The sequence below is a fragment of the Festucalex cinctus genome, chromosome 4 (genome assembly GCF_051991245.1).
Source record: "Festucalex cinctus isolate MCC-2025b chromosome 4, RoL_Fcin_1.0, whole genome shotgun sequence".
NCBI classification, from domain to species: Eukaryota; Metazoa; Chordata; class Actinopteri; order Syngnathiformes; family Syngnathidae; genus Festucalex; species Festucalex cinctus.
In genome coordinates, this window is record NC_135414.1 from 11,572,784 (window position 1) to 11,587,449 (window position 14,666).

Below are 14,666 nucleotides of genomic sequence, written 5' to 3' on the forward strand. Positions count from 1 at the left end.
CAGCAGAAACCAATTATTCCACTGTATGCACAGGGGTGTAATTTGATTTCCGACAGGGTAGCAATAAAGCTCACACAAGCTCAATTTGAGACACACCAACACTACACAAATATTCAAATCAATAAGGATCAATTTGGCATTACGCTTTAAACATTTTAAATGTTTAAGGGCCAATTTCTTTCCTGCTTCTATTAGGAAACGGGAGCTAATCCTGAATAGCCGCTGGGTGTTTTTGCACACACTCACCAGCTGTTGAGTGAATGGAAGTGTGGAGGGTGCCGCCTCCCTGCGTTTGCTCTCAAGCACTGCTGCAGCCCCAGTAACATTGCTGACACGCATTACAGGAGGTCACAACAATAGAATGTGTGAACATCAAGCCATAGTAGCCGCCATGGTATATAGCTAATACAACAGAACAGTAGGCCTCGGAAAACATATCCAGACTGAAGGACTGCATTCTTCTAGCAGACCAAGAGAAGCTTATCCATGCCATTTATCCCCACCCGACTCGATTACTGTAACGGTCTTCTGACTGGACTCCCTCAAAAGAACATGAGACAATTGCAGCTCATTCAGAACGCTGCAGCTCGAGTTCTGACCAAAACAAAGAGATCAGAACATATTACTCCAGTACTTAAGGATTTACACTGGCTCCCAGTCAGCTGTAGAATCGATTTTAAAGTTCTGCTACTCGTCTATAAATCACTAAATGGTTTGGGTCTTGAATATATCCAAGAAATGCTGATTGAGTACAAACCCAGCAGGGCTCTGAGATCTACAGACTTGGGCCAACTAGTGGAACCCAGAGTTCGAAGCAAACATGGTGAAGCTGCATTTAGCTATTATGCTGCACACAGATGGAATAGGCTACCAACAGAAGTGAAGTCAGCCCAGAGTGTAAATGATTTAAAATCCAGGTTAAAAATTTTGCTTTTTTTTCTCATACCTTTGATTAGGGACTTTTAAACAGCTTTAATTATTTTTTTTATTTTATTTTTTTTATTTATTTATTATTATTTGTATTATTATTTAATTTCCTTACGCTAAATGTTTTAAAGTTTGCTGAATGTTTTAATATTGTCATTGTATGTTTTTTCTAGTAAATTTTGTAACCTATTTTATTTACTCTTCTTCCTCTGAATGTTAACTACTGTTTGTTGATGCTTATGTGTTGCCTTTCCTTGTGTAAAGCACATTGAGTTGCCTTGTGTATGAAATGTGCTATACAAATAAACTTGCCTTGCCTTGGGGAAATGACTCGCGATACGAACCGACAGCCCTGCAGCACAGTGACATTAGGGAATTGATTAATACACTAATGTACCTGTAAGCCTCTGCCAATCATGTAGAGGGGGCACTGCTTACAGGCAAACGGACCTAAAGACATTTAGGAGTGTTTTTTTTTTTTTTTTAACAGGGGCTGTTTGACCTGGTGACTTACAAGTGAAGGACACTAAGTCATTGTTTTTTGATGGATGATATTATTGATCCTTCCCTCCAATAAACTGTTGCTAAAAAAAAAAAAAAAAAAAAAGCAGAACCAGTTTGTGATTTTAATGGGTATTTATTAAATGAATATGTATTCTTGCCTAAGAAAGACATTCTTTAATTGTTTTTGAGGAACAAACTTATTGATGCAAAAGAATGTCAATACTTGGTTCTGAATGCTGTAAAACTATAATATTGATCATACGAAAATAAAACAAATCTATAATCATCATTGATTTGTCAGGGTGACAGTAGACGTGCACAGAGGTCAGTCAGTGTCTATTTTTGGCACCAGTGGTAGAAAAAAAAATACAGTAAAATATAAAATCGGCACTTTGCCTTCAGCAATGCTGGCAGGGAATGCACATTATTATATCACATTAGCCTTGCACATTAGACTAGATATAAATGCTGGCACTATTGTATTATTACAGTGAAGGTGCAGTTATGCTGGTGAGGAAGGTGCAGTCATTGTACCGTCAGTCTGGCAGATAAAGTGTCCTTGCCAACACACTGGGGATAAGAGCCCGATCTAACAGTGGCACGTTGCTATGTGAAGACACATTTGGCAATAAAGGCTCAACTACAGTAATAGCTCACAGGTAACAACTTCAAGCGTTACAGAAAACAGACATGTACAAAGTATAACAAAAAAAAAAAAAGTGGTACAAATTGGAGTTGAAAATTTAAAAGTCACCATGGAATACACGTTTCAAATGCATGAGTGGTCCGTTAACATGGAAACGGGGATGCTAGAGCAAGTGAAGTGGGCTTGTTAACACGTGTAGCTGGTGCTGCTGGGAAAAAGTAATTCGCTCACCAGGTTTTAGTCCGCAAATTGGGCCACCACACTAACATTACAAAACATTCTCATCACTGCATTGTCCCTTGAATTTCCACAGAGGGGATCCCTCATTAAATTAAATATGCAGAGGCAGTAATCCCCACAGTTTTATCTCATAACTTTTTTTTTTTCCCACAGTGCTGTAATTGAGAGACTCTAATGTGAATTTTTAATTACTTATTACAACCTTAATTGTTTTTCCAACCAACCATTTTAAGAAACTCAGATGTATGATTTCATCCCTCACCTCCCTCCACAAGAAAAGAAGCGATGAGATATTTTGAGTATTTCAGACGAGGTGACTTCCTCCGTCTCCTTTTCTTCTTTAGTATGGCTCCGATTTGAGACGGTGGTATAGGCAGCATGTTAACACCATCCCTATTATCTGCATGTAGCACAGAGACGGATAGTAAACATACATGTGCTCATTTGTCAGTTTCCAAAAGTGAAGATTTGCTTACCTGTACACAGGCAATCCCAACACCCACCGCTCCGATGATCTTGAGGTGGTCCTGGATAAATTTCTCCAGTTTTGAGATACAGCCACCCTAAATGAAAAATTAAAGTCCATGTGTGCGTGAAACACATACTATGTTTATAATGTGGGTTATTAATGGCAGCGGGACCGCTAGCACCTGGCACATACTCACCTCAACCTTGTAGATGTTGGAGGGGTGCCCCCCACGTCCACACAGTTCGGATGGAGTCTTACAGCAGCTGTCAGGCACCACCCTGCCGTCTCCATCGTTGGAGCGGATCCAGACACTCTTCTCCCAGTCGGATGAATTGTTGCTCCCACAGCACTTGAACTGATGGGGGAGAGAGACACCGAATACATAATCGTATATTAGGAGAGAAAATGGGAAGCAGAAAATGTTTGACTTCTGACAGCCGTAGATCAGAAATAATGCTCCATAAACTCCATAAAAGAGTGAACTACTATGATAAAAACCTTCAAATAATGTGTGACTCGTTTGCCTCAAAACATGTATTAAATTCCATGACCAATGATACATTAACCGCCAAAAACATTTAACGATCGGTAAAATCACAACGTATGCCGCCATAAACGTTAAATGACGTCAACTAAGTTTTTCATTTTATTTTTTTTATCTTAGTGCAACGTCTAAGTGCAGAGTTGCCTGGTCAATGGGTTGTGGAATCAAAAACACTCTATGGCCAGCAGATAGAAGTATTGTAGCTCTTTTCGTGAATGATCAAAGCCTTTGTCATATCAAAGTTTTTTTGATAACGTGTGGGAGTAAAAGAGTTAAACACAGCCACATCCAATTTTTCGTGAGCAAGACTCAAAGATCTAAACACTTTCGACATTCACAAAAGGCCATTTCCTTCAAATATTGCTCACATATCTGTCTAAATCTGTGGTGTTGAGCATCTCTCCTTTGTCAAGACAATCCATCCCACCTCATGTATATTAATTTCGTTCAATGAAAACTAAACAAAAATAATTTCATCAATGCACATTTTTAACCGGACTAAAACTAGACTAGACTAAAACCCTCATTAATAAACAAACACGGGCTAAAGCAGCATGCATTTTCGTCAACTAATGAAGATAAGACAATAATGTACTTCACTTAATAAAACTGGACTAAAATCTATGGACATTTTAGTTCATGAACAAAAATGAGATGAAAATTACTGTATAATATGATTTTGTAAAATCTTGCTCTGCTAATCTTTCATGCGACACAGTGACACACCCCCTTTCAAATCTACAATTAGCGAGTGCACAAACACATGGGACAGACAGGAGGTGGATACACGGTGAAAGGTTAAAAATAATAATACTAATAAAATAGTTAACATAACAATCCTACGGCTATATTGTTCCAACAATAATGTTAATCCGACCGCTAACTAATGCTGGCTATACTTACTAGCTCATATCATGGAGTCATAGTAGCCACTTGTTGATATAATGTAATTGTATGTGAAGTCGTTTTTCATCAAAACGATGATAGAAAATTTTATGTGAAATAGTTTTAGATTCAAAATATTCAATATAATCTGCTGACAAAAAAAATATAGATATACATTTGCAAGGGTAAACAGATTGTCCTGACATAAACGTTGACAGTTTTTGTTAACTAAAACAAGACGAATAAAATTATGTTTTCTTGGACTAAAATGAAGACTAAAATGCTATAGTGGACTAAAAATGAACAAAATAAAAATGGGAATTTACTAACCGTGATAAAAACTAACAACGTCATTGAAACTGGACTAAAGCTGTGACTAAATTTCAAAATGGCAGATAAAATTAACACTACACCTCACAGGTGTGGCGTATCAAGATGCTGGTTAGACAGCATGATTATTGCACAGGTGTTCTTTAGGCTGGCCACAATAAAAGGCCACTCTAAAATGTGCAATTTTGCTTTCTTCTGTTCTTCTTTGTTTTGTTATTAAAAAATCAATACATTTTACTGATGAGTATTTGAATTACTGGAAGTTGTCATCAGATGGAACTATTTTTTTTTTCCCAAGAAAAAAAAGTGATCACATTATACGACCAATTTAAGCAGAAATCTACAGTATGTAGGTACAGTACCGGCAATTCCAAAGGGTCAAATTTTTTTTTCTTGCAACCAAAATTAGCCTAAAGTTTGTGCTAGCACTTGGGTGACGTATGCAAATACTTACCTCCTGTTGCAGTTTATCAACAGCACTGGTAACATGCTCATGAGTCTTCTGTTCATACTTCTGGATCATGGTCTCCCTTAGGTTCTGCTTCAGCTCCTCATTTAACTAGCCACAGACACAGATAAATGCACACACAACTCACAATGTAGCCACGCAATTCATCACAGTCCGGCACACACCACGGCTGGTAATAAATGAGTTGCATCTTTTAATTCTGCCGCAGATGAGATTAATATGCTGTCTTCATGATACACGTTGTGGACAAAGGTTCTAATACATGGAGAGGAAGTAAGTGTGAGTGTGTAGGGGGTGGCGGGATATGTATGTTTTGTTCTCAAGAATGCTCAGTGGCGGAGCAGGGAGGTCTGGAGGGGCTCAGTTTCTATGGCAACAAGCCAGTGGGGAAACCACTGTAAATCAAAGCATGACAGAAAGATCAAGGGAATGAATGATGGGAGGAAATATAGAGGACAGCGTGAGATTAGAGGGGGAGGGGAGAGAGAAGAGGAAAAGTAAGCTGCCGAAGGTTCAGCACCTGTTCGCACTTGAGGAAGTCAAGTGAAAACAGAAATTAAAGAATCAACACACCTTATTTGGCCTGCCGTGATTGTTAATCTCTGTCGTGTTGGCATTTTAGCAGGATGCAATTCAAGTTTATTTGAATTGTAGAATAAATAACCCAAGTGAAACAAGAAGTCGATTTTATTTGAGATATTTCCCCAAAGCACGAGCAAGCAAGTCATTGATACATTATTGCAGCTAGCCACAATACAATTACTTTATATCGTTCTTATTCAAAATGGACAAAATACAGGAACTGTGTTCTGTGAAAAATCCAACTTTCTCTGTCTCTCTCTTTACAGAGCAACTGACCAGACAGTGATTACCTTTGTAATAATGTGTCTACATGTGAGAATGTGAGATGAGCGCTGAATTTAACTTTGCCTCTCCTAACACCTGCGGCCCACCATTCAATCCAAATGTAAGACGAGAATGTGCACTTCAAGCTGTTACCAAAGGTTTTACATGTGTCCCCTGTAGAAATCAACTTTGTCCTTGCTAGATTGCAATGCCTGAAGATTCCCAAATAACTTTCTCTCCAGCGCATGCCAGGTGCCATCATTCTCAAATTGCTTTTACTAATAGTATGTGCTGACCTCTGGTGTTGAATACTGTGCACTGCAACGCAGAGTAACAAATAGCTTCTGTGAAAAAGCATTGTGCAGAGATGTACGTCTTTGTGAACATAATAGAAAATGTATTTATCTTTAATAAGGTCTCATGAAATCTGCATTCATTGCATAAATTGTGATTGTTTTACAGGCTTTGTTCTAAGTGAAAAGCAAATGTAACGCACCAGTATATGATCAAGTGCTGAGTAAAGCTATCAGGTGCAAAAGAGAAGAAAAATAAATCTCGAAACATCACCCACATCCACCCACATTGTTTCATGCTTCTGTATAGGAGCATGATAGCTACGGTGTTACCTATGACAATGATGGATGGTGGTGAGTACAACAACGCCTGTGTGCAGGCATGTGTGGTTTATGCAAAGTGGCAACATTTCCAATATGATGAAGCGCTAGAAGATATGTGTCTGTAGACAGCACAATGACGAATGTCAAGCAGCATCAAAGAGAAGGTCTTATTTGAAATTAGATTTAAAAACGATGAATAATAATTTTCACTGAAAGCAAAGCAGAGTTTTTGGAACATAAAACTGTGAGTTTACTTGTGGGAATGCTGAGAGCATTTCCACATGTTATTAGGATTTTTATTCTTCACACTTTTTATGCTGTCTTAGATGGTGGTATTGAGTGTTTTGTTTTTGTTTTTTGTTTAGTTTTTTCATTTTTCTGTTTGATATAATTAATTCCACTTTCCCATCTAAATGAATGGAGGGTTTTTTCAGATAACACTTTTCCATATAAATAGGTCACAACTACCACTGCTACTACTACTATTATTAGTAATTAATAGTTCATTACTTTGTAATTTTCATATAATTTATCCTTCAATTTCCTAAGCATTCATCTTAGCATTCGGCTATTAGCATTCATGTTTCAGCATTCCCACGCAATTTCTGCAGAAATTGCACTTGGTCTAGTTTATACTATAATTTTGTTGTTGTTTTAGGACATCACAATATCTTAACTATTTTTGCTCAGTAAAATCCTCATTTTCTAAAAATAATCATAACAATAAAAAGTGGAGAAAAGAGCGAGGCAAAATGACTTAAATGCTCTGTATAGCTTGCCAAATGAGCCTTTCTGACTTATTTAGAAAACCAGGAGATGTTTTTTCCTCACGTTTTCATAGTTGAGGACTGACTTCGCTCATGTAAGAGTCTTACAAAGTGAAAGACAGTGATCAGTGACTGTGTGCAGACAACTTGTGTATCATAAACAAGGAATTTATAATGAGCAGTACACTTTTAGACGGACAAAAAGAATAACTCGCCAGGCTGGGAAACTGGTGGAAAATAATATTGTGCAACTTAATGCAACATGAATGCAATGGGGGGCAGCGAGCGTAATGTTAAACTGTGCTGAAGAAGGCTGTCAGATCCAGTTATGTTTCACATTTAATACAGCAAATAAGCACAGCGGTTTGTTCAAAACCCAGTGAGAGCAGTTCTTCAGTTTTTTGTATGGTTGGTTTATTTGTTTTGTTTAGTGAATACTGTAAATACCTGATTTTAACACGTTGCTTTTTAAAAGTCTTTTATAAGGCTGGCCTTTCCTTCTTGCAATGGGCTCATTTTCAAATAATGCAGTGGCTGCTCCAATTACAGCACCACATATCAAGCGTCTGTCAAGATTAGCAAGGGAAATTATATCGCTCAAGGTGAGCCGATTTTAATCAAATCTGAGAAATTACTGCAAACCCCCAAGGATGCAAAACAAAACACCTGTAATGAGGTGACATCGTGGGGTTCTTACTTTACCCCCCAATGTGAATTAGAAAATAATAAAACAAGATTTTTGATAATTTTCCAGTTTTCAATTACCTGACGATAGTAGATATAAGCCAGGACACCAGCGAGGACCTCCAACAGGAAAATAAACAGCAGCAGGACAAAATACTGGAGAGAGACAACAAAAATAAAAAATAAATAAATTATAGAAATGGATATTCAGGAAAATGCTACTAATGAAAAAAGTACTTTAACTCAGTTTAGCACATAATGAATATACAGTACAGTATGGTTCAAAGACAAAAAATGTGTGTTTGTCTATGTTTAAAAACATATATTCAATTATGCGTTTAACATTCAATACATCGCTCACTGTGGGTTAGGAACAGAAGTGAAAAGATGTCCAACTTGTGGATTAGTCATTAAAGCCCACAACCCACTGAGCGACGAAAGCTTGTGAGGGTGTGCGCACGTAGCGAGTTAAATTTTCATCAGGGTTCGTTCAAGATTGAAAAAAGGTTACAAAGACGCTCGGCAGACGTTCACAGTTTTTCTGATCAAACATGTTCAAAATTTCTTTGTGACAACAAAAACTTTGTGAACTTCTTTGCAAACTTGAACGAACCCTGACGAAAAAAAACCAACACTCGCTTCACAAGCCTTCGCCACTCAGTGAGATACGAGCTTAAAGGAAATGAGTGACATGAATAAAGAAGTGACTGTTGCTTGGTTGGTCCAAGAATTGTCTTATGGAATTAAAATAGAATCCAGCAACAGTAAAAAAACAAACAAAAAAAACAAAAAAAACTAAGAAATAGCATTAGTAACGGTAGGATACAAAGGAAAAGAAGTTAAAAGTCTCACAAAAAAGATCTTCATCTTGCAGTATTAAAATATTTTAACAAGTATTTTCCACTTTTCCATTTCAGGCTCCAGAACGGCCTGGCCCCACTATGACCCGGTCTCGCTTCGCCTGGCTTCCACTGCTTCATCGCAACAGGCAGCAATCAACTGGGATGAGGTCAACTGAACTCTACAAAGCCTCCACTTGCGCACTCACAAATTGTGTCACAAGTTCCACTGCTTTTTGCCTTGATACAAAATATGAAGTAAATTGCAGCCCATCAAATGCAAAGAAGCTTTCACAAAGATGAAAAATCAATTTCCGGGTTTAAGCCATAGAAACATAGCCACTCGCCGCAGGACAAAAATACAGTATAGTATACAGTAGAAATATACTGTCTTACAACAATAATTAACCATAATTCAATTTCATATGTAACTGTGGATAAAATGAGTAAAGCTTGAAAGCTTTAAGCCATTCATGGTGGCAGACACTGTCTCACTCACTGACCTGCAAATGAGCATGTGCAGACTCATTGGTGCGGACACAAACACTTTTCTAGTGTTAGATTTAACACGCTCAGTGTTAATCTAACTGTCGATTTTGCTGTGCAGGGTTGATCAGAACTACAAGGCAAGAAAAGACAGTATCACATACTAAAACCTTGACCAAGTGAGACATATAAATTGTAGTTGGCTGCAGAGGTGCCTACAGCAGAGGACTCATGATCATCTAGAAGGCATCTTAAGGTTACAGTGTAATTACTGCCAACATGACTCAGCAGGCTGATTCACAGGGCTGCATTTCAACTTCCTTACCATCTGTGTCTGACTTTGCCTCCTCGTCTTGAAGCAGATACAGCTAGATGTTTTGTTGTTGTTTTGTCTGCTTTTTTTTTTAGCATTGACTATTGATTCTTCGCCTAACTACAAGCACATTTGTAACATGATGGAGGGAAATATGCAACAATTATGTGGCACCGACAGATTAAAAACAAGGCCCTACACAGCACCTGAACGTCTACAATGTTTTGCCTTCCATTTAAATATGAATAATTGTCATAATGCTAAAATTACTCTTCTGAGAAAAGAAAAAATCATATCTAATAAGACAACATGTTGCAGTTACATAGGGTCCAAAATCTCTGACAGAAACTATGGCCCCAAGTCATCCATAAGACAAATTAAGGCAAGGAGAATAGAAAATGGATGGATGTTTTCACCCTTTTGAGCCTGACCTGGAGATGCTGGATGCTCACAATGCTTCCACTCAGAGGCACTATGTGATGCATTCACCTGCATTATGCTCATGACACAACTCTCTGAGAGAAATGTCATCAGTATTAAATATGTCTTCAGTGCCGTCTCTTCAAAAACATGTTATGAGTCTGCAGTGCAATTAGCCTGTAAAGGGAGCAACTTGACATACACGAACTGCAAACTATGAAGCTGAGCTCTCGCTCAGCTTTTCTTCAGCTTGCAGTTCTGTCAAACTGAGGCCTCACTTAAAAAAAAACAAAAAAACATTATACTGATTATAATCACTCAAGAGGAAATTCAATTTATACTCTGCCATATGACAAAAATGTTGTACGCTGCACACAGAGAAGAATAACACACACAGACCCATCATGATCAGGATGCAGAGCAGTCTAGCATCTCTCCCAACAACAAGTTGAATTGTTTTGCCTGATCAGTTTCCAAAAGCCTCCAAATCCTTACACATGCAGTCTTGCCACCTCCACAAGAGCTGGAGCAAAACAGCTACAACAAGACAACTAAATTATTTGGATATGGTGGTGCCTATTGATCAACCTGAAATAAATGAAGGTGTTCTAACAAGAGTTCGTAGTCTCTAATGGGAACAGACACACCATAGTTCCTCCTCTCCCATAATCATTAGTGAATTTGCTGACACACACCATACCCTTCTTCCTGTGAGTCAGACACATTACTATTTGTTCATTTTCTTTAAATAAAAAAAGAAACCATCTTTTCAAAGCTTTACTGTTGTGCACATGAGTGACAAAGAGTCAGCTGGTTACGATTCACACCTGTGACATTTAGATCGCATATCAACAATCACTGCTGCTCATGTACTTGCAGGTAAGGCAGCTCAGACTCCAAGCAAACACAGGAGCCCCATGAATCAGCCTCTCCCGTCCCTTATGTTTGCCCTCTTAAACAATTTCGATAGAATCTCTCCTTGTCGACAAGTTCATTCCATCACTGTGATTCATCGGCCTAATCTAAGTCTTCAGGAAGCGTGGGGCATTTTAAAATACACAACACACACAAAACATAACAGTTGTTTTGAATCACATAATCAGAACAGCTTACTGTATAAATTTATTTTACTGTTTACACAACGTCAGTGATGTTTTCCCCTAACTCAAATTCCATTTTAGCGAACCGGGATCCCTTGTTTGTTTTGGCTGGTTAAAAAAAAAAAAAAAAAAAAAAAAAAAAAAGGATAAACCCATAAAAAATTTTGGAATTTGAACACATTTTACAGCTAACACATCCTTTAAATTATGTATTTTGGTGTGCTGGGTTTAAAAAAAATGAAAGAAAGAAAGAAAGAAAGAAAGAAAGAAAGAAAGAAAGAAAGAAAGAGGAAAAAAATCACTACATCAGACATATATTAGCTCCTTTGCAAAGGCATCATGCAAAAAGTATGGTGTTCAAAGTCAAATATGAGCAAAAGAAATTCTGTAATGAATAACATCATGGTCTGCACAGCAAATTTGATGATGCAGACTTTTTAAAGTTTCTGAAATGCACTTATCACTAATATCAAGTTCACTTGGCATGAAAACAATATTTTGTAAATCCTTTCCACCTGTATTCATGAACAAAGACAAGATATTTCATGTTCAAACTGATGAGCGTTAGTTTTTTTAAATAAATATTCTCTCAGTTTAAATTTGATACCACACATTCCAAAAAAAAGCTAGTACATGGGCAAAAAAAAACTCGGGGAAAGTTGAGGAATGCTGAAAAAGGAAAAAAATAAATAAATAGAAACAGGTGAGTGTTGACTGGGTATACTGGGTATAAAAGAAGCATCTGCCGAAAGGATCAGTTGTTCACAAGCAAGGGTGATGTGAGGTTCACCATGTTGTCAACAAGATTATGAGCAAATCCAAGTCCAAATGTTTCTCAGCGTTCTATTTCAAGGAATTTAGGGATTATCATATAGAGTTCATAATATCAAAATATTCAGAGAATCTGGAGAAATATTTGCAAGACTGAAAATCAACAATGTATGCCTGCGACTTTTCATCCATCAGGCAGCACAGATGACATCACATTTTCTCAAGTCTCAAGCAATGACCAATCACAGCTCACTTGTTTTCTGAAGCTGAGCTGTGATTGGTTGTTACCAGAGACCTGCGCAAAGCAAGTAGCAAAACGGCCGATTTCTGATGTTGATTAAAACTGTTGGATTTGGCTACTTAACTCATATTCCACTAATGCAATATTAACCAGAATACCATATTTAGACGAGGGCTGCATATAACATATTATTGTCAAGAAATTTTTTGTGGATGCTCAACACAAGTGCAGTGTGCAGCTTCTGACACAATCTCTTACCACTTGCAGTAGCCTCCTCTTCTCCTTGAAGGTGGCACAGCATCCCAGAATGCCTGTTACCATGACGATGGCTCCAGCAAGGACCAGTATGTAGGTAGAGGCAGCATATGTCATTGAGGGGAGGAGGCTGATGTAGTCACTCTTTTCAAACAAAGTCCAAACACCCACAGCCATCACAACGCCCCCAGCAAGCTGCGAGAAGAACGCAACATGAGTCAGATCTCGAAAGGAGGAGGAGTCTGACACTCCTGACAGTCAACAAATGAATGAGTGTGGACTGAGATACTCGGGATTCATGTCAACACTCATTCTGTGGAATTATAGTTATTGACGTGATAGACAGTCACTGCGATTGTGAGACCGTTTATGATAGTTTTCACCTGCATCTATTATTTTCACCATAAACAATTACTTTAATAAAATGGCTTACGATATCATTACAGTATATGGTTCCAAAAACAAGGAAAGCACAACAAACATCTTTTCCAGCTAAAAACGGCACGAAACGCCTCTCGCTGTTCAACATTCAACAAGGAAACGATGAGTAATTCTGCAAGAACAGAGTTAATTGCAGCATCCATATGTCCATGTTAAGGTTTTTTGGTTTGCCCCGGCGTCTGCGCTGGCTTCCTGGTTTCGTCACAGTTGCATATCACGCCCCCAAACACAATGTCGCTCTGTGATTGGTCCGAACCGATCGGTGGAAATCAACGGGCTTGGTACAAGATGTATTCTCGGGAGTTTGTGAACTCATAAATACCGTAAGAATTTATTTTGCAGAACAAGGTTATCTCTGTGGAGCCCGGGACCAAGTAGCCTGTGGCCCGGCAGTATTCCCTTGCCCTCATGGGGGATTTAGATCGGAGAATAATTAATATTTGTCAACTGTGGGCCTGTGAATCCCTTTGAGACTCTTTTGTGATTAAGGGCTATGTAAATAAATCTTTGCGGCAATCAAAGGCGATCACTTGCCTATCCCTAATCAATTATGTTTAGGTAAACACATGGAAAATGTGCTACAAAGTTAATCAGTGAGCAAATTAAAATGATTTAACTATCAAACGTGACGTTTAACTTGTATAGACATGTACAATCCTTAATACACAGACTTACCCAAAAGAGGACGTTGAATGTGATCAGTAGGTATTTCAAGCAGACGGTTCCACATGTTTCTTTCTTCTCTTCACGTGCGCCCATTCTGAGCAATGAACCAAACAGACAATAAATTCAATCTTATGCATTTGAGGTTTGTTTTGTGAATACGTAAAGACATTTCGAGGGCTACCTGAGGAAAAGAACGGCGAACAACTCTACCGGAATGTAATTGCCATTTATATGTATTGTATTACATCGGGCTTAGTGTCTTTTATGCAGTGTAACCTTTTGAATTTTACATTTACAATAGTGTTTTAAAAAAGGAATGAGACAGAAAGCAAGACTGGAATTCAAGATGAAGTTGCATGTATTGATACATTTAGCATAACTTATGTCTTGATCATGTTATTATTGCACGACATTGCCAAAACCTTTAAAACAGGAGGCTCGAATGGCAAGATCTGAATTATTAAGCCCTTCATGGAAGAACTCTCACCATTTACTAGCATCCTTTTTCCTTTTTTTACTCCACCTTGTATTTGCCAATTTGCGAGTCAAGCTCAGACTTGCCCTGCTCCAACTGCCTCTTCTGACTCTCTTCCCCTCACCCTCCCTACAAATGGTGCAATCAATTCAGAGAGAGCACATGAGTGAATCTGTCGACCATCTGCTGGTGGATGCTCGACACTCTTAGCATGCGCCTGGAAATTAAATGCAAACAAGAGAGCTAATGTTTTCTTGTTGTTTTATTTGCAGTTATTTAGTGCCAAAGACGATACAGTTATGTAAAGCAGCAATGTGACAGCAATGTGATTTCTTTTCTTCAGACTGGTCTTAATAAAAGATCCCTCTAGTATAGTGATGTGCTTTTGAAAAACACAAAATTTAAAATATTATTTGTACTGCTAATTTTTAAATCTAATACTGTTGACTAACTTTGCTTGAACAAACATTCAAGTTGAACTAATGGCAAGAGACCAAATTTAATATAATAAGACCGATCCTCGGCTCGGCTGATCATCGGTGCCAATATTTGGCATCGGCCTTTACTAAAAATAAAACAAAACAAAACAAAACAAAACAAAACAAAACAAAACAAAACAAAACAAAACAAAACAAAATAAATGTAATTTTCAAAATCTTTAAAAAACAAAAACCTTTAACAGGCTGCAATTCTGAAAAATTCTTTAATAAGTAAATAAACTTCCATGTTTT

The 14,666-nt window shown here is 37.9% G+C and overlaps 1 protein-coding gene and 1 long non-coding RNA gene across 3 annotated transcripts in view; one reads left to right on the forward strand and one right to left on the reverse strand.

Moving 5' to 3' along the window:
- LOC144017379 (CD151 antigen-like) overlaps positions 1-14,666 on the reverse strand; it is a 34,879-nt gene that overhangs the window by 18,989 nt on the left and 1,224 nt on the right. The window contains exons 2-8 of one of the 2 annotated variants that reach the window (XR_013283172.1): positions 13,470-13,554; positions 12,357-12,548; positions 8,010-8,084; positions 5,000-5,104; positions 2,983-3,141; positions 2,794-2,880; positions 2,580-2,717 (exon numbers count right to left, since the gene is read on the reverse strand). Coding sequence is in view for 1 of the 2 variants with exons in the window: in XM_077518889.1 (XP_077375015.1) it covers positions 2,658-2,717; positions 2,794-2,880; positions 2,983-3,141; positions 5,000-5,104; positions 8,010-8,084; positions 12,357-12,548; positions 13,470-13,553 (762 nt within the window). In the remaining variant the exon portion in view is untranslated. Of the gene's footprint in view, positions 1-1,539; positions 2,718-2,793; positions 2,881-2,982; positions 3,142-4,999; positions 5,105-8,009; positions 8,085-12,356; positions 12,549-13,469; positions 13,555-14,666 lie in introns of those variants that run through there. The other variant, XM_077518889.1, reaches the window with a different exon arrangement.
- Positions 4,766-9,094, forward strand: LOC144017380 (uncharacterized). The gene is made up of 3 exons (XR_013283173.1): positions 4,766-4,894; positions 5,863-5,981; positions 8,846-9,094. It is a non-coding gene; the product is annotated as an uncharacterized LOC144017380 (long non-coding RNA).